Source organism: Panthera onca, chromosome C1 (genome assembly GCF_046562875.1).
Source record: "Panthera onca isolate mPanOnc1 chromosome C1, mPanOnc1 haplotype 2, whole genome shotgun sequence".
Taxonomy (NCBI): Eukaryota; Metazoa; Chordata; class Mammalia; order Carnivora; family Felidae; genus Panthera; species Panthera onca.
This window is the reverse complement of record NC_138346.1, coordinates 11,095,741-11,116,190: the sequence shown is the minus strand read 5'-3', so window position 1 is coordinate 11,116,190 and position 20,450 is coordinate 11,095,741. Positions and strand designations below refer to the sequence as shown.

At 39.9% G+C, this 20,450-nt stretch overlaps 1 protein-coding gene and 1 non-coding gene across 4 annotated transcripts in view; both read right to left on the bottom strand.

Moving 5' to 3' along the window:
• Positions 1-20,450, bottom strand: part of SPHKAP (SPHK1 interactor, AKAP domain containing) — a 161,041-nt gene that overhangs the window by 95,664 nt on the left and 44,927 nt on the right. For all 3 annotated transcript variants that reach the window (XM_060624003.3, XM_060624001.3, XM_060624000.3), the window contains exon 3: positions 4,714-4,821. In XM_060624003.3, the coding sequence (XP_060479986.3) occupies positions 4,714-4,821 (108 nt within the window). The remainder of the gene's footprint in view (positions 1-4,713; positions 4,822-20,450) is intronic.
• Positions 8,995-9,119, bottom strand: LOC132674115 (U6atac minor spliceosomal RNA). Its single transcript, XR_009608425.1, has one exon. It is a non-coding gene; the product is annotated as a U6atac minor spliceosomal RNA (small nuclear RNA).

Sequence of the window (20,450 nt, the reverse complement as noted above, 5' to 3'; positions counted from 1 at the left end):
TCACGTGTGCAACTCAACCCTGACGGTACTTAAGCTGCCTCCTGAGAAGAGTGTTGGTGCGCTTAAATACAGGGCTTTCATTTTGCTCAGTCTGGCTGATTTCTTCCATCAGCACTGGATTTTTCACTTTTATGGGGGCAACATTTAACTTCTTGAAAACTGTTGCATAAATATTGAAGGAAAATTATTGTGCAGTGGGTACCAAATGAGGAACCTGAACAAGAGTTTCTGCAGCTCTGGGTTCAATCCTCATTATAAATATTTAAGCCCTGCACCGAAGTATGTAAAGATAAAGGGGCATTGTGTCTGCAATGCAGTCTCAAAAATTTTAGAAAAAAAATCCTATATGTATACATGCACACAGATGCATACATACACACAAAGGAAAGGATGAGCAAACGTAGTGAAACGTTAGCATATGGGGAATCTGGGAATTCTAGGAATTCTTGAAATTTTTCTGTATGTCTAAAATTAAATAATTTTTTTAAAAGTTCCAAACTTGATTTTAAAAAATTTTTTTTTAACGTTTATTTATTTTTGAGACAGAGAGAGACAGAGCATGAACAGGTGAGGAGCAGAGAGAGAGGGAGACACAGAATCTGAAACAGGCTCCAGGCTCTGAGCTGTCAGCACAGAGCCCGACGCGGGGCTCGAACTCACGGACCGTGAGATCATGACCTGAGCCGAAGTCGGACGCTTAACCGACCAAGCCACCCAGGCGCCCCCAAACTTGATTTTTTAAGGAAAAAACACATGAAAAGTTGCTTGAAAAGTTGGTAAATATCTGGACTAGATAATGTAAAATGTCCCTTCATAGATCTATAATTATATTTTTCTTTGATCATGTGAGTCTAGATTTTTCTGTAGATCACCGTATCAAGTGGGTGTTTGTCTTTTCCTTAACTTATTTTTGTTTAATTTTAGAATAGATTCAATATAGAAATATTTGGAGAAATAATATAGAATAAAGAGCTGTCATCTGAGATATCGTTTTGTCATTGTTGCCACTGGGTTGCATTGACATCAGAGACCCACCGGACACCTGCCAAATATCTTCTTAGTTTTGCAATATCATGTGTGGAATGTTGAAGCCTGCCTAAGAACTTAATTTATTTAAAAATTTAAGGCGAATGTAACACATTTTCAAATACTGTGATTCGTCAATTAAAATGCATGCTAGAGGGTATAATTTATTTGGAGGGTGATAGCCAAGTCTTAAAATGATCAGTAAGGAAAGAGTCTGACAGTAGCTATAAATAGAAATAATGTGAATTGTCAAGGTAATTTTAATGAAGCATTAAATCAAAAGAGGATTCCTGATATAAAAAAAATTAAATTTGAGTAAATAGCACAGGGTAATAGTGGATTAGAAAGCAACTAAATTAGTTTTTAATTAAAAAAAGTCAGGAGTCCTGAAAAGTCCAATCCCTACCCTTTGTGTTAAGAACCTCTATTAAGATAATGACTCAGCTGTTGGGTTTAGAAATTGGCTTCCATTTCCATTATTCTTTTCCACATTTCCTTCTCTTAAATAATCAGGTTAAAAAAAAAAAAAAACACCCTGAAAGTTAATGTTAGTGTAAGGGTTTTTTTTTTTTTTTTTTTTTTTCCCAGACTGGCAAATTAGGAAGAGAATGAAATTATGTAATTTGAAAGGATAAGTCTCTTTGGAAAAACATAAGCATGTTGTTTATATTTGATAGCTTATCGAAAATTTTTGAGGGTAACTTGTAGGGCACTTCTGGAGCCAGACTTCTGGGCAAGCTGTTTGTGTTTGGCATGCCTACTGTATTTCTGACTGCCTCAAATTACTTCTCATTTAGACTCTTCATTTTAGCTGGGAAATGAACGTAGCTCATGACAAAAAAAAAAAAAAAAACACTCATTGCTTGCGGGTTGAGAACAGCCATACTGACCCAAGTGCACAATAGGTCTCCAAGCCTGATGGCTCCTGATGGCTCTCCAAGCCTGAGTTTGTCATTCAATAAAAATTTTACGTGGCCATCTTGAATTCAGAAGACATTGGCTCACAAAATTCTTAGTCCTCAGGACTGCATGTTCAGACACTTTTAGTTCAGTAGAATGGATACCAAGCCAATCTAATTGGAATGGAAAGAGTTGGCTGTTAATTTTGATCAGGAAGAAATGAGTTAAAGGAGCGATGATTAACATAGAGCCATGAACAGAGTACAAAGCAATAAAATATAAGCCAACTTTGCTACAGGCTCCTCAGATTCTGTTGTGATTATTGGAAAAGAGATTTCGATTTGGGGTGATTTTATTACACTACATTTTTAAATGAAACTTGAATGAGGATAATATTTTAAAATACAGTTGTTTTTCCTTCAAATTCAACTTTCACTTTCATCCTGCTTGGAGAATTTGTTTTTGAAAAGCAATTAAGTACTGTTTCCCTGACCACTTTCTGGTCAGGAATCTTTTTTTTTTTTTTTTTTTTTTTTAACGTTTCTTTATTTTTGAGACAGGGAGAGACAGAGCATGAACAGGGGAGGGTCAGAGAGAGGAAGACACAGAATCTGAAGCAGGCTCCAGGCTCTGAGCTGTCAGCACAGAGCCCGACGCGGGGCTAGAACTCACGGACCGCGAGATCATGACCTGAGCCGAAGTCGGCCGCTTAACTGACTGAGCCACCCAGGTGCCCCTCTGGTCAGGAATCTCCATAGTTCACCTCTGTTTCTCCTCTAGATCATCACCTCCCTTCAGCAATGTCTAACTCTGGACTGTGTTTCTTCTTCCTTCCCTAGAAATATGTGCCAAGTCAGAAAGAGAGAAAGGACTCGGACATTAAGAAAAAAGGAGTAGACGATTCTTTTGAGAGATAAGGGCTACTTTGCTATAGGGATTTTGACATTTTTTTTAGGTTTAGAGTCATGGACAATTTTTATAAACATTGTGGGGAAACAAATCTTCCAGTATGCCTTTTATTTGTGTTTAGGTTTTCTCCTTTTGGAAAGAATAGAAAGAACTGTAAAGGAACGATGATTCAGCTCAACTTCACTGATGTCATCGGACACTATAAAGGGACAATTAATTAGGAAAGGAAGTTATATGATTTTAAGCCCAAATTTGAGTCCATTGGGGTTCGTGGGGAGTGTGAGGAGAGTTCTCTTCGCTTAGGGAGAGCCAAGGGTAATCTTAAATCTGGTTATAAATTTAGCATTTCTTTTTTTTGAAGTTTACTTATTTTGAGAGAGAGAGCAAATGGGAAATGGTAGAGAAGGAGAGAGAGAGAGAGAGAGCGAGAGAGAAAGAGAGAGAGAGAGAGAGAGAGAGAGAGAGAATCTCAAGCAGGCTTTGTACCACCAGCACAAAGCCTGATGCAGAGCTCAAACTCATGAACTACGAGATCATGACCTGAGCCGAAGTCGGACACTTAACCGACTGAGCCACCCAGGCGGCCCTAGGTGGGAGACTTCTTAAACAGGAGCTGCTTGGATGACAACTTTTTCCAGAATGTAGCTGGATAGCTTTTACGCTCCGCTTCTCTCCCTTTCACGATGTGATTAGAGATCTGTATCCATAAATGCCTGTATTTCCTAACTCATCTCAGAAGTGAATTTGCAAAGGACGGATCACTGTCAAATTATTTGCCACGTAACCCTTTCTGTTTTCCCCAAAGATTTTTAGACACCAACTGGTTTTCTGGATAATGGATTAAAAGTCCTAAAAGCAGTGGAATCAAAATCATTTGCCTAAACAAAGAGATGGAAATAAGTGTGTTGAATGGACTTGGCTTTCCTTGTGCTACGAGACTCTATGGTGTGAAATGTTTCACATCCTTCGTCTGCCAGTTCTGGTGCTGCCCGTTTTATATAAAAAGCTTCTTCACCCCATTTTTAGCTTCCTTCTTTTGTGTTTTATTTTTTTTCCCCTTTTAACAGAAATTCTGGCATTCAACTTACCTCCAAGAATAGCTCAAAGCTGAAGTTCACAGTTTAGTCATGAGAACTACATTTCTCTCCACGTTGGAAATACTCTTCCCCAATCTCTGTCATTAAGAGTCCTACAGAGCTAGGTGATTTCAATTACAATGAAACATATCACTTTGTAGAACATACAGGAGGGAGCATATCTCCTACAGGAAGGAGAATTCATAACACTGAGTTTTCGTATCAATAATATGTGCTCCCACTCTACGCCTTAAGAATTTTATGTGTCTATAAGAACATCTCTTCCTTGAAAAAGAAGGTTTTGTATGGAAAGCACAGCTCTAGTATATAAATGCATGCCTGTATATTTCCTAGGCTGGAAAGGTTTTCAAATGATGACTATAATTTATAAGAATGGTAGAATACTTTTACACGGATTTTGTGTTGGAAAATACTAACCGGCAGCAGTTATAAAATATATTGGAAAGAATCCAAGAGAGCTCCCTGAATGGTCTTTTATTTCTCATCATACGATCCTATTTCAGAATCTCTTTCTCAGTCATTGTTGAAAATATAAACATCGTTTTTCCTTTTCAGAGAAGTGATCGGGTTAGTTTACCGGTGGAAATGAGCAAACGGGAGGAGACACATGAGGTCTGCGTGTTTTTGTGTTGACGGTCCGTATGAACCAGTGGCGTGTTTTCAAAATGATACTTTCCTAACCTTGTATTTAATGAGTTAGGAAACTTGCGTCCTTCCCGGGAGCACACCTGCCAGACTCCCTGCTTTCTCAGCCCAGACCCTGAGAGTTGTGTTTACTTACGGAAGCGCAGTTTTCAGACTTGTCTTCCACAAAACCAATCTGGCACGGCGTCCTCTGATTCTGCAACCAGTAGTCTGTAGACTCCAGCAGACTGTTGCTTCGAAGAACCTAAGGGAATCCAGAAAACCTTCTTAGTGTTACAAGGTCAGGTTTTCTAGTTAAACCAGTGGTTCTTTTCTGAAAAACCTGTTTTTCGTGTTTTCTTTACCTCAGAGCATCTGGATACTGGAAAAAAAAAACACCTTGCATGATAATAGCACCTCTAGAACATGTAAAATAGTCAACCGGGAGTTGGTTTTAGAGGAATGCAATGGTATTGAAACTGATGCTTCTTCTGTCATCAAGTCCTACATCTGGAAACTTCCATGATGTCCAACATGGGGAAACTTCCAATGACTATTTTGGGGTATGGTTCATTTGGCATTCAGGCTCAAAGTTCATTTTAGAGCTGGTGCTCTTGTACACTCTATGAATATTTTCAATCTTAAAAAATGTACTGTTTTTCCTTTTGGTGAAATATTGCTACTGAAATGATGATTCTTTTGTATTATCACTTATTTTAATTTTTTTTAATGTTTATTTTTGAAGGGGAGAGAGACAGAGCGTGAGTGGGGGAGGGGCAGAGAGAGGAAGACACAGAATTCAAAGCAGGCTCCAGGCTCTGAGCTGTCAGCACAGAGCCCGAAGCGGGGCTCGAACCCACAAACCGCGAGATCATGATCTGAGCCAAAGTCGGACGCTCAACCAACTGAGCCACCCAGGTGCCCTGAAATGATGATTCTTAAGCTTCAGCTTTGCTAATGTGTCTGTGAAATAGGGCTCAATTTTTCTAGAATACCTAACGTATTATGTTAAGTTTTAAAATTATCAGGAATAATTAAAGTGCCTCGTGATAATCATTTTCCACTTAGAAACAGTACAGTAAAGCGAAACAAATTTGAATAAATGAATTAACAAAACCAAATATGATTTACAAATGACTTGTTTCTGGGCTTGGATTTTAAAGCACGGAAGAAAAATCCTATTTCTGAGACAAGACATTTTGAAGATGCAATCTCATGAATAACCAAACAATTCAATTTCTAATGTGTCTTAACATTGCCCAAACATTCCACGAGATTTTTTCCAACTTACATAAGATTTCCAGTGCTCTCCTGGTGCCCTCTACTTTATTAGGGTGCATGTCTGCTAATATTTGACCTTCACTTAAGCAATAGAACAGATTTAATCAGTTTGGTTAATGCCACAAAAATAGAATGGCACTTCGATTACATTTTATTTGTATAACAAAGGATTGTCTTATGCTATAAAGATAAAAATACATGAATTTTTGTCTCAGTTGTGAGTTAGCCAAATATAATTCTGACACATTTTTCCATAACACCTCTTGTTTTCACCAAGAAATGTTATTTGCTTTTAAATCTTCCCACTCGATGTTTCTTATCATCTAGAGATGACAGATTTCCATCATTCTTTTCTAGAACAGCACAAAAAGACCTACTATGGATAAGTAGGTATTTGAATGATGAACTTGGGCTATGACTGTGGACTAAAGTTAGCAACACAGCTTTTCAGTTCTCTTACGGATTTTACCTGAACTGTGGTTCTCAAAGTGTGGGCTGGCCTACCAAGGGAACCCTGAAATCTTCCAGAGAGGCCCGCAAACAATTTCCATAATAACAGGAAGACATTACTTGTCCATTTCACTCTCACAGTCTCTTAAATCCTCTGTGGAGTCCTCCAGGGCCCACGTGAGGTGTCACAGCAAGACCGGCCATGTGCCGAGGCTAATGGCAGGGTCTAGGTGCCTTCTGCCAAGTTAGACGTTAAGGAGATGTGCTAAAAATGTAAAATGCCATCACTCTTTTCACTAAAAGAGGTGTTTCTTTTGAAACCAATTTAACTTTACATAAAATTTCATATTAATTCCTGTGTTGCTGATTATAGCCATTTTTTTGATAAAGATGTGGTATGTTTATGTATATATGTATATATACGCACATATACAATCATCAAAAAGAATGAAACCTCGCCATTTGCAATGACATGGATAAAGCTAGACAGTATAATGCTAAGTGAAATAAGCCAGAGAAAGACAAACACCATATAATTTCATTCATATGTGGAATGTAATCATATGTGGAATTTAAGAAACAAAACAAAAGGGTAAAGGGGAAAAAGAGAGAGAGAACCCAAGAAAGAGACTCTTAATTATAGATGACAAACAGATGGTTACCAGAGCAGAGGTGGATGAGGGGATGGGTTAAACAGATGATGAGGATTAAGCAGTGAACTTGTGACGAGCACCAGGTGATGTATGGAAGTGTTAAATCACTATACTCTGCACCTGAAAGTCCTATTACACTGTACCTTAACTGGAACTTAAATAAAAACGTGTAAAAAGATGCATGTCGACATTTAATGTGTTTATTGTTGCTTTAAAATATTTTAAAATAGGACCTATCATTTTGAAATAAGTAAATAAGTAATCCCCCCGATTTTCTTAGCTTTAATCGGTAATTTGAAAAAAGTAAAACGTCAGAAAGTAAAATCCCTGTAAACAAAAGCTTTGTGAGGTCCCCAGTACTTTTTTTTAGAGCGCAAGGGTATTTTGAGCCCCACCCTTCTCCCAAATTGAGAACCACTGATCTAGATTCACTTTATTTAAAGTAGAAAACGTCTCTTGCTCCAGCCTCCTCCTCACTGCCATCCACTTTTACTTCCATCACGGGACAGAGCTGAAGAGCACCTCCTTGAGTGGGTCTGAGTTGACATCCTAGCTTAGCCATTGGTGGCAGAATGACCTCGGGCAGTTGACCTCAATTCTGAGTTTCAGCTTCCACACCTGTGGGCGGGGAAAATAATACCCACGGGGTGGGATCACGAGTACTGGGGAGAGGACGGCTGTCACACATTGTGGCACGCAGACGGAAGGTTATCCTCTCAGTACGTGCTTTTCGTTGTTACTATTTGAAGCGCACTACAAACGGAAATCGTAAATTGCATGCCTTCGCTTGAAATTAGTGGATTGAAACCATTTCAGATCTGTGAAGACAAATTCTCTTTAGCAAATGTTCTAATCTAAGGTGTGGTTTTCGTTCTGCATTTTGCGGTATTAATAGGCACAGCTACTATTTTTTATATGCTTAGAATGTGCTAGAAAATGTGCTAAAGTTTTCTCTCTTTTTTTAACCTTTTAATTTAATCCTTATTGCAATGCTACAAGGTAGGAGTTAAAGATAAGGATCTTCAGAGAAATTGTTATTTTGAGGGTGAAGGACCTTGAGGCTCAGAGAGATTTGAGTTTCTTCCCCAAGTTGCTCAGAGCCTCCTGGCTTTTGATTTGGTTTTAAAGACACCAAGGCCTGTGAATGAAATCATTTAATTATGCTGCCTTCCTTAACCATACAGAGTGACTCTAATTTGGGGTATGTCTCTCAAAAGTTACGTGCGTCCATTTTTCGTGGGAATGTAACTACACCTTCTTATGGACTTCCATTTTAAAGCTCTTTTCCATGAATGAAACTCTCAGGTGACATTTTTCTTCAAGGAGAAGAAACATGTTATGATGTAAATTATAACAGTTAAATTAATCCACTTGGCCTGTATTATCAGTATTTTAATTTTTCTTTTTCTTTTTTTTTCAATATATGAAATTTATTGTCAAATTGGTTTCCATACAACACCCAGTGCTCATCCCAAAAGGTGCCCTCCTCAATACCCATCCCCCACCCTCCCCTCCCTCCCACCCCCCATCAACCCTCAGTTTGTTCTCAGTTTTTAAGAGTCTCTTATGCTTTGGCTCTCTCCCACTCTAACCTCTTTTTTTTTTTTTTCCTTCCCCTCCCCCATGGGTTTCTGTTATGTTTCTCAGGATCCACATAAGAGTGAAAACATACGGTATCTGTCTTTCTCTGTATGGCTTATTTCACTTAGCATCACACTCTCCAGTTCCATCCACGTTGCTACAAAGGGCCATATTTCATTCTTTCTCATTGCCACGTAGTACTCCATTGTGTATATAAACCACAATTTCTTTATCCATTCATCCGTTGATGGACATTTAGGCTCTTTCCATAATTTGGCTATTGTTGAGAGTGCTGCTATAAACATTGGGGTACAAGTGCCCCTATGCATCAGTACTCCTGTGTCCCTTGGGTAAATTCCTAGCAGTGCTATTGCTGGGTCATAGGGTAGGTCTATTTTTAATTTTCTGAGGAACCTCCACACTGTTTTCCACGGTGGCTGCACCAATTTGCATTCCCACCAACAGTGCAAGAGGAAAAACGTTGGTTAGATGCCATGAAGTAGGTGGCAATGCCTTAACCATATGCGTGTTGTCAGGCCCGAGGGCCTCTTCCATCCTTGTCAAGGGGAGTGTAACCTTCTCTCCTTTCATACAACACAGTATTTTAATTTTTCAAAGGAAAGCATACTTTTACATCTATTTGTGTTAACGCTGAAAGAAATCCCTATTGTCAGCTTCTACTGCCCCTTGCCTGTGCTCTTTAAAATGTGGAACACCCATCAGTAAATCAGAGCCTTTGTTCACTCCGCACCATAACAATGTTAGAGATTTAAAAATGGAAGCATCAAATGAACATACCAGTTAATAATACTTCGCAGTGTAGTTTATTTATTTTTTAAGATTTTTTTTAACGTTTATTTATTTTTGAGGCAGAGAGAGACAGAGCATGAACGGGGGAGGGTCAGAGAGAGGGAGACACAGAATGTGAAACAGGCTCCAGGCTCTGAGCGGTCAGCACAGAGCCCGACGCAGGGCTCGAACTCACAGACCGCGAGATCGTGACCTGAGCCGAAGTCGGCTGCTTAACCGACTGAGCCACCCAGGCGCCCCCTTCCCCTTCGCAGTGTAGTTTAATAAGTGCTCTGACTACCATCACTTCGAAGCCATTTCAAAGCTCACTCCTCAAAAAAGCAGCCACTGGACGTCTTCTACTTTCTGGATATTCAAAGCACAAGGCGTTAGGGTTGCAACAACATAGGTCAAGAAAAGAAAGCAACTGTTACTTATTCTTGTCCAAGGTCAGCCTTAGGAAGAGGACAGACATCAGACACAAATCACTTGAGTCTTTCAGAAAGGTGGTGGCTGGATTGGCATGGTTTCCTGGTGAAACACTGAGAGGCAGAGATGGAGACATCCAAAGGCATCAGCCTGACGCTTTCCACTGCGAGATCCCCACGGCTGTGATAGACGCTGTCTCATGATGGGGCAGATGTTGACGAGAGCTGGCTAACCTGTTAGATTTCTCCTGCATTTAACTTCTCCAACAGAAAAATGAGCCCAGAAAGATCAATCTGTCAAGTCTTCTACTTTAAGGGTGTTTGTACCTATTTTTAAAATAAATAATAACTGAAAATATGCAAAGACCTTATTCTGTCCTATCCCGGGAGTGAAGAAAGTCAACAGCTCTTTGGACCTGCTTACTCAGTGGAAAATGCTAGAAAGACTTCCCCTTTGGTTATTCCATATCCCTTGGACACTGTCTTCTCTATGGTAGAGAAAATGCCAGAAAAAAGAAGTGAGATTTAAAATGAAACCTAAATCTTTCAATGCCTTTGAAGAAATATTTTGAAGAGAGCTTTGTTTAATGAGAGTACTCGTTCACTATATAAACTTAAAATCTGAATTTTATTCATAATTAAAGAAATAGCTCATCTGATAATGTTAATGATTAAAACAAAGTTTCCCCATCTATTTCGTTAATAGACATAATTAGTATCTATAGTATTGAATTATTGACAAAATAATTCTATATTTATTGAGAATGCCCTGGGGTAAGGCCCTAATATATATTATCTGAATTAAACCACTAGACATACAAGGTAGGATTTAAGAGGCCATATATGTAATGTGCTTAAAACAGTACTTGGCCCATAGCAAATTCCCAATAAACATTAGCTATAATAAAACACATATTTTCTCTTTTCCTCGGCTTAGAGGGGTCAATAATTTGCCTAGCTAGAGAAGTAGGATTTGAGCCAGGCTCTCTGACCCCAAAGTCCTCATTAGTCAGTGCTCTACTGCAAGTTGGTAAAATTACGTACTTTCTTGTTCTTATTCTACTGAATCCTGGTCTATACATTTATTCACCTCTCTTTCAGTGACCTCATCTGGGTGGTAAGGAGGTTCAAATCTCACTTCTGAGCCCCCTGTCTGTGTGGTCAAATCACCCACTAGCTCCCAGCCTCAGTTTTTGTAAACAATTAACTCATGCGATCTGAAGGCCTCTTCTTTATTGAACAGCATGTAACTCTTCCCTCCTCCTCCTGTTTTCCCTCTCCCTGCCTCCTTCTCCCCCAAATATATGAAGAGCCAAATAAACAGAATAAAAATTCAGCCTCCAATAAACCACTTAGCATCATAGGTTAGGCAATTTTAACCTGTGAAGAGCTAGATTTGGGTTTAATGGTTTAGTCAAACCATGAGAGACAGAGGAATGCCAGAAGGAAAAATACGTACTTGAAAACGGAATAATTTTGAGGCTTTATGAATATAATCTCCCTGCTGAGAGAGTCACTTGTTGAGGGGGGAAAGAGAAAAACTCATCAGGTTCCTCCATGGCTCATTTATTTAATCTGCTATCTTTAGTTGCCGATTTACTTATTTCAGAAGAAGATCTACTAATGAATGTGCTGTGTGTTCACAACCTTGAAATAATAATGGCACGTTTTCTCTTAAAATTGCCTGAGTGTCCTCAACAATGAAGAATGATCCTTCTGCATTATTTTTACACTTATTTCTTTATATATAGAGAGAGATCCAAGTTACAGAAACTGAGTTTTGATATGGAAGGAGGAGGGAGAAATAAACTCTTAGTAACCCACACATGGCTACCCAATGCCTTCAGTTATTTATTTATTTATTTATTTATTTATTTATTTATTTATTTCCAAAAGTAATTTAGCTTGGAGAAAGCAGTAGCTTATGGTTGGTTAGTCCCAGAGGTCTAGACACAGAACTGGAATTGTGTGCCATCTTACTGAGCAAACTTGGACAAGCCATCTAACTGCTGTGGGACTGAGTTTCATCTATTATGTGAGGACAACTAGAGCCCCTTCTGAAGGTCATTCCAAGGTTCAAATAAGAAAATGTTTGTTGAGGGCTAATCTCTTCACAGAGTAGGCAACTGATACATCACAGTTATTGTTAAAAGAATGCAGTACAATTTAATTTTTTTTTAATGTTTATTCATTATTGAGAGACAGAAAGTGGTGGGTGGTGGGCAGAAAGAGAAGGAGATACAGAATCTGAAGCAGACTCCAGGCTCTGAGCTGTCAGCACAGAGCCCGATGTGGGGTCTGAACCCACGAACGGTGAGACCATGACCTGAGCCGAAGTTGGATGCTTAACCCAACTGAGCCACTCAAATGCCCCAAGTACGAATTAGACAATGTTTTCTATTGGAACATTGTTTCTGGATCTTTGCATATTTGCCAATTTTTCATTAGTCATTCTATATGATACATCATTCTTGTTTCCCTCCTAGGTCTCTAATCTCTTTCTATTAATATTCGGTCAGCAAAGGTTCATTGAACTCTTTAGATGGTTGACACTTGGAATATCATAATGAGCAAAAATGGTCTGTGCCCTTTTGGAAATTCAACTATAATAGGGGAGGATAAGCATTCACCGGACTGTGATAAAGAAAGTGGGCGCTTTGATCAATGGCAATCCAGGGCAGGTATCACCCTGGAGGAGTGGGAGCTTCTATCTGGGGAAGGCCTGGCAGGAGACTATGCACCTGACCAGAGTTTGAAAGATACTTCTGAGCGGTCTGGGGATGCTGGGGGAGGCGTGAGAGGGTGGGGAAGAAAGGTCTCTTTTTCTGAATAGCTTTTCCTCCTCTGATAACCTCACTTGGAATAGTCCCTCTAGTTCTGACCTCAGGGTGTTGCTCTTTCCTCCTTCTTCAGTCATTTTCCTCGGAGAGCTCACTAACTCTTGGGGCATTAATTACCACCCAGAGGGATGACACAATGGTCCACAGCTCAAGCTTTGACCTTTCCCTGGAGCTTGGCTTCTCACTTTTCTGTTAGTTATTATTCTTAGATCTCCTGCTGTCACCATAAAACTCTTGGTGTCTAAACCCAAACCCCCGCCTTTCCCAATTCCAGTCCCTACAAGAAACCTGACTCCCTAACTCTCCTGTTTGCAGATGATGGCAGAACAATTCTCCTAGCTGCCCTGGCTTGGAACATCTATGCCATCTGGCATTTACTTCTTTGTCTGTTTCTTGTCTCATGTTCTGCTAATCATTTTTTCTTTAATTCTCTTCACATGTGACTGCATACCATGGACTAATCTAGTCTCTGAGTAATCCAATAGTGAATTACCCAGAATTGACCTCCATATTTATGGAACTTAAAATATGGCATGGGAGCCAAATAGTAAATAATGGAGCACTGAAATACACATTAGTTACAAGTTGTGGTGGGTAGTATGGAGAAATTCAACATGGCGAATTGACAGAGCGTAAAGGGGGGTGGGGATGATACTTGAGAAGGGCAGGTAGGGGAGGCTGGGGTCCTAACAATTCATGTTGTAATTGTCTGCTTCTTCTATCCCCCTCACTCCCTCACCCTCTGCTTCTCAAATCTACCCAGCTCACTGAAACCACAACGAAGGATAAGAATGTAAGCTTTCGAGACAGACCTGGTTGCAGTTTCCAATCTTTCCACCAGTTAACTGTGCGGCCCAAGGCAAGTCACTTATCCTCATTGAGACTCAGTTTTGCCATCCATAGGATGAAGTAAACATTGCCACTCACAATGAGGGATTTTTTTTTTTTTGTGTGTGTGTAATTCTTAGATGTTTTTATGGATTTAACAAAAATATAAGCCTCAATAATCTTCAATAGGTGTTACTTCTAATTATGCCAAGAAGAAATTTTAGATGTTTTGTTTCTATCACTAATGACAAAAAGACGTAAACATACATAATGATTCCTCCTGGAAAGCATTTTGTTGGAAACTTTAATTTCTATAAAAGAATAATAAACTATCATTTAATCTCCACATTACAAGGGTCAAGTTGTGTTTGGCTCTTTTTGGTTACAAAGAACAAGGTATGCAGATTACCTTTTTTTTTTTTGTTTTGTTTTGTTTTGTTTTTGTTTTGTTTTTTTTTGTTTTTTTTTTAATTTTTTAATATATGAAATTTACTGTCAAATTGGTTTCCATACAACACCCAGTGCTCATCCCAAAAGGTGCCCTCCTCAATACCCATCACCCACCCTGCCCTCCCTCCCACCCTGCCCTCCCTCCCACTCCCCATCAACCCTCAGTTTGTTCTCAGTTTTTAACAGTCACAATGAGGGATTTTTAATAGACATTAGGAATAGTAAATGTGCCCAGCATCTGATTATTTGAGGTGTTCACAAAAAGGTTTCCATCAGTAAATTGCTGATGTTACGTAATTCTCTTCCAAGACCTTAAGCCTCAATTGATTAATTGAGCCAGGATATATTAGCGTTTTACCATCTATCAGACCTATCAGACACTGGGCTAGGCCCTGAGACATAGTAAAGAAAGAAACTATTTGCTGACAGTGAGACCAAAATTTTATGGGCTTGTTGCCAAACTATGGCCTAGCATCCAAGACAGAACCTAACTCAGCTCCTACCTGTTAATCATTTCAGGAATCATTTCGTGCAGCTCCGATGTTTAAGATACTGCACTATGCCCACTCATTTGCTAAAGAGCACAGTCTTGATGATGCACATGGTTTCCCTCATATCTTTTCATCTGCCCCTTGGATTTTTTTTAACCATGTTCTTTCCCAACCGTCAAGAACTAATTGAATCCAGGCTTCATTAAGAACTAGTTGCATCCAGGCTCCCCTTCCCATAGCAAGTATTTCTCCCTTCTGGTGAAATCTCTATAATGAAAGCAATATTCCTATCTCAGGGTTTTGGAATGTGCGTGTGTGTCTTTTCCTTCCTTTTATGATACGGGTGTAGGAGTATCTTATTCAATTTATCTTCCACACGTATCTCTTGACATACAGTTGGTCCTGCGCACCTGTTTGTTGTTTTTTTGGCACCAAAATTTTTTTGGTATTTGGTGTAATAGAGATTTATAGTTTTCTTTTCCAATGACTGTGTTTCAGAAAGATTACTTGTGAGTGATTTATTCAGTAGGAATAAAATTTAAAAGTTATATCTAGGCATGTAATGATATTTATATTTCTGCAAGGCTTTTATTTCTCTCAAGGTTTTATGCAAAGGTAATGAAGAATTTTTAATTTTTTTAATGTTTATTTATTTTGAGGGAGAGAGAGTGGGCAGGGGAAGGGCAGAGAGAGACAGAGACACAGAATCTGAAGAAGGCTCCAGGTTCTGTGCTGGCAGCACAGAGCCCAACGCAGGGCTCAAACTCACGAGCCATGAGATCATGACCTGAGCTGAAGTCGGACCCTCAACCCACTGAGCCACCCAGGTGCCCCGGAAGGTAACAAAGAATTATAAATTTGAGCAAGATCTGCATTTTGTAGTCCTATACTATCAAAATATTATCAAATTTCATTTTCTGGTAATTTTAAGTGTAAACATGTAAAGCAGCACCAAACCTTTTAAGGAGGAAATTTTTACCCGCAAAATGCTGTATTTGCCTAATGCATGAGTGGCGATTAATGATGGAAGGCTCCTTAAAATTAACTGAATAATGTCAACATAAAAAAAGACTCATCTTTCTTCAAAACACAGATTTATCAACCCCTCCAAACAAGCAGACTCAGAGAATTTAAGAGTGCTGGAATAGTAGGACATCAATGCTTTCAGCTGTCTGCAGGCTGGACAGCGCCTGGGGTGGCCATTCCTGGCCCAGCACCCCCGGCCCTCTGCTTACTCAAGGGTTTCAAACAAATACCATTTTTAAAATAGCATGTCACAGTATGAAAAACACTGTCCCCAGAAATCATTCTTTCAAATGTGACATACAATTTTCATGAAAGAAAGAAAAAGCAAGACCTATAAAATAAAGGGAGCAAGGGGAGCCCGTTGGAAGAGCCATGGGCATCATGTAGAGAAGAACCTCCAGGCTCCCACTGCTGTTCTAGACTCTTTCTAAGAAACCTAATTAAATGTTTCTTGCACAAGAAGACTTTAATGTGAGTAGGTCAATCAGATTTGCACAGTGAGAGATGGCAAACAGCTGATTAGTATGAAGGTAGCTACTCAGAGATGCTGTCACCTATGTGCTCCGCAGTATAATCAATGGCATCTCTGCTGCAGATAACGTTTTCTTCATAGAGATATCACGGTCCTATAAGATTCACCCTTTTGGGGGGCGCCTGGGTGGTTCAGTCGGTTACGTGTGCGACTGTGCCTCAGGTCATGGTCCTCTGGCTTGTGAGTTTGAGCCCCGTATCAGGCTCTGCGCTGCCAGCTCAGAGCCTGGAACTTACTTCAGATTCTGTGTCTCCCTCTCTCTCTGCCCCTCCCCTGCTTGCACTCTGTCTCTGTCTCTCTCTCTCAAATAAATAAACATTACAAAATTTTTTTAAAAATAAGCAAAAATAAAAAAGGATTCACCCTTTTTTTGTGTGTAAAGTTCTCTGAGTTTTAAAAAACACACAGAACTGTGTAACCACCATCCCAATCAAGATGTAGAACAACTGTTCAACTCCTTCCCTCTCCCCAAATTCCCTTTTGCTCCTTTTAGTCGAGTGCCTCCTAAGTCCTGGCCCCTGGCAGCCACTGATGTGATTTCTATCCCTAAAATGTTGCCTTTTCTAGAATGTCATGTATGTGGAATCATTTAGCATGTAGCCTGTTGTGACCTGTTCCTTTCACTTGGCATAATTAACGTGTTTGGGATTCATCCATGTTGTTGTGTGTTCAACACTTCTTTTACTATGGAGTGGTGTTCCATTGTATGGATGCATGCAGATTTCTATTCGTTTTTAAATTTTTTTTAATGTTTGTTTACTTGTGAGAGAGAGGGAGAGACAGAGGTGCCAGTGGGGGAGGGGCAGAGAGAGAGGGAGACACAGAATCGGAAGCAGGCTCCAGGCTCTGAGCTGTCAGCACGGAGCTCAACACGGTGCTTGAACTCACGAACCGTGAGATCATGACTTGAGCCAAAGTCTGATGCTTAACCGACTGAGCCCCCAAGGCGCCCCACATTCAGATTAAAAACACACACACACACACACACACACACACATTTACCCACTGAAGAACATTTGGGTTGGTTCTAGTTTTTGGTAAATACAAATAAGGCTGCTACAAACATAGGCTAACTGGTTTGTCACACTTTAAGGTTTTCTTTTGCTTGGGAGAGATGGATAGGTGGTGTGGTCGCTTTGTAAGAAACTGGTAAACTAGTTTCCACGGTGGATTTGCCACTTTCCATTCCCACCAGCAAGGTATGAGAGTCCGCGTTGCCGCGTACCTGATCAGTACCCGGTGTTGTCAGATTTGCTTCAAACTCATTTTGGACCTTCTACTAGGTTCATAGTGGTATTTCGTCGTGGCTTATCTTCCCTTTAATTTGTAAAGATATGGGGTATTTGTTCCTTTTTAAGATTCTTCTAAAATGAAACTCTTCACTTGGATTCTACGCTGGTGAAGACCTTATTCATAAAACCGTAAAGCATGAATTGGACTATACCGGATGCTAACTCCGATTGCCGTCTCAAAGAGGAGGACAATGTCATCCACAGCAAGTGTCCATTCGCTCACTCATTCATTCAGCAACTACTTGTTGAACACCTGCTGGCTTGGAGGTATTTTTTTTTTTCATCTTGTTTTGTAATTTAAATATAATTTGTTCCTCACAAGATGCTTTTATCCCATGGGAAAGGCAATTAGAAGTATATAGACATGGGAGTTCAGGAGGTGATGGCATAATATCATACTTGTTAAGCTCCCCTGGGGTATGGGCATAGATCCTTCAACATTTACATCTCTCCATCTCTCTCTGTTCGCTATTTACGTGAAGGGTATAGTACAGTGACCTGAAATGTGACATTATATTAGTATTTGTCTCTCTGTGTCTGATTTAGTCACTTAGCATCATACTGTCATGGAGGTCCGTCCATGTTGTGAATGGCAAGATTTCCTTCTTTTCTACAGCTAAGGAGTATTCCAGTGTGTATATACACCGCATCTTCTTTACCCATCCGTCCATCCGCTGATCGACACTTACGTTGTTTCCATATCTTGGCTGTTGTAAATCATGCTGCAAAGAACACAGAAGGAGAACACTTGCTGTTTTCACTAGGAGCTGCTTAACTAACCGGGCATTCGGTGGTGAACGAGACAAGAATAAAGACATAGTCTTGTTCTCATTCTGTTGGGGAAGGGCAGACCATAATCAAATAAATTTTATAGACAGAGAAAGAAATGGAAGGACACAATGAAAACTACTGTAAGGATACATAAAGCCAGAGAAAGGGATCAAGAAGTAAGGGACGCTATTTTGGAAAGTATTTTCTGGCAGGCCTCTCTGAGGGTGACAGTGGGCCGAGATCTGAATGAAATGAGGCGCCAGCCACATATCCTTCTGGGGGAAGAGCATCCCAGGCAGAGAACATCGGCAAAAACAAAGGCTCAAGGCAGGAGTTTGCTGGTTGTACTCAAAGAACAGCAGAGAGACCATAACGGCCGTGCAGAGTAAGCAGCGAGAAAAGTGAAGAGAAAGAAACGTTTTGCTTTTTCACTGACAAGAAATCCAGTGCTGAGCTTGGCCACACATTCTGTAATGTCTTGAAGCACTCTAAGATTCCACAAAGGTGTTTCATTATATTTTTGGAATGTTTAGTCACTGGCTTAGTAGCGTTTAAGTCTAACACTCATACACACACACACACACACACACACACACACACACAAGGTCAGAAAATTTTGTGTAAGTTTACACATGTAATTTCATGTTATTTAATCTGTGCTTTAGCACACTTTCTGAGAATTCTGTAATTTTTTGTTTTCCACTCTGAGAAATAATGCCTTTCCATTATTTCACAGGGAAACCGTAATGTTATTTCAAGCACACTGAAATCCCAGGAAGAAACAATATACAAACTGGACGTAAAGCTTCTGTGAAAGAAACAAAAATACTAGCATAAAAAACTCAATTGGTTCAGTCTTCTGTTACTGAAGGTTTAATTAAATGATAAGATAACATTTTCCTTTTAATGATGATTCTAGTGGCTGGCTGCCTGAGTTCATGTCTGTTTAGTGTCCTATGACAAAACAAGAAAATGTTTCCAAAGGATGTTTTCCTGTTCGTTGGACACATTTTGTAATATGATTACTGTTTGGTTAGGTGTGCCGCATTCTTGCATGGATTCCATTGACACCTGTTACAATTCGGAAGTCTCGTAATTTATTATGTGGAAGAAAATTCCAAAGTGAAGTAAACATTGCTAACGGTGTCATTTCAAAGTAGGGTGGGGAGGACACGGAGTACGAAGTAGGACGATGCCCATCTCCTGTTTCAATTCTGGCAACACCGTGAACGTCCAACTTTTGTCAATCGCAACTGTACGACCTCCTGAAATACATCCTTCTACTTTGGACTGAAATAGAGATAATGAAACACCTGCTGGCTGCATGGCCAACCCTGCCTCAGTCAGTTTGGCTTTGTCAGCACCAATCATAATTCCTTCAAAACAAGTTATGCAATCTGGTGCCTTTTGTCTTTAATAAGCCTGTACGCCCCTCTTGCAATTCAGAGTGCTCTCTTAATTTCAGTCCACTCTGTGTCTAAGGCCCCAAATAAATGCTTCTGGTTGCTTGACAGCCTCTTCTTCTTGGTCAACAATTATTTTGAAAGTATCGGAAAATAAGGGAGCTTTTTAAGGTTCGGGAACAAAACAATCCTCCATTACAGAGGAGGAAAGTGCCTAGAAAGAACCAGATCAGAGGCATAGTTGGTTGGGAAGGCTGGGAAGATAATGGTTAAGCAAGGGATCTGCAACCCGTTCTCTGTCTTTACGGTGGAGGGGGCGGGAGGGATTACCTCCAGATAAGAAAGAAGGCAACGTTGTCATAAATATACTAAGGACTGGCCTCCAGATACACTGTGTTTTCATAGCAGGACGGTTCTTACCTATGTAAGGCTTTTAGCAATGGGTACCTGGCCTAACTAAACTTGCTTCTGATAAATAAACATGGAATATACTGATTTATGGAACATCCGTCTCTGATAAGTGTCACGCATGGATGAAACTATCTGAGTATAAAATGGAGATTTTTCTTGAACAAAAAGGCTCTCTTATCTGAAATTCGTGTCCCCGCGTGTGGAATTTAGAGACCCTGTGTATTGACCTTGGCCACAGTGCATCCTAATGCGGCAAGAAACAAACGACACAGAGCCTCAGGAACAGTTTCGGACATCTTCCTGCTTTTCTTGGGCCGCACAATTACTTGTATCCTGGAAACCACACTGTATCTCAATGCAGTCACAGAATGGGATAAGAGCACAGAAGACAATTCGGAAATATCAAACCATTCTTGTTTCCTTTTGCCACATCACACAGATGTCAGCTGGCTGAAGAATGCTTTGAAAGTTGATCAGAGCTTTTTCTGCATGAAAGTGATAACTGAGTTGAGTCTCAAGTATAAAACGCAAGAGTTACAGAAACAGATATACTCAGGAAATGCAAATATAGTATAATTTATGAATGGTCAGCAATGTTTTAAACCGAATAAAATGAGACATATAAATAGAGGACAGCTGATTGCTATTTAATTGCTATTTAGAAGCAG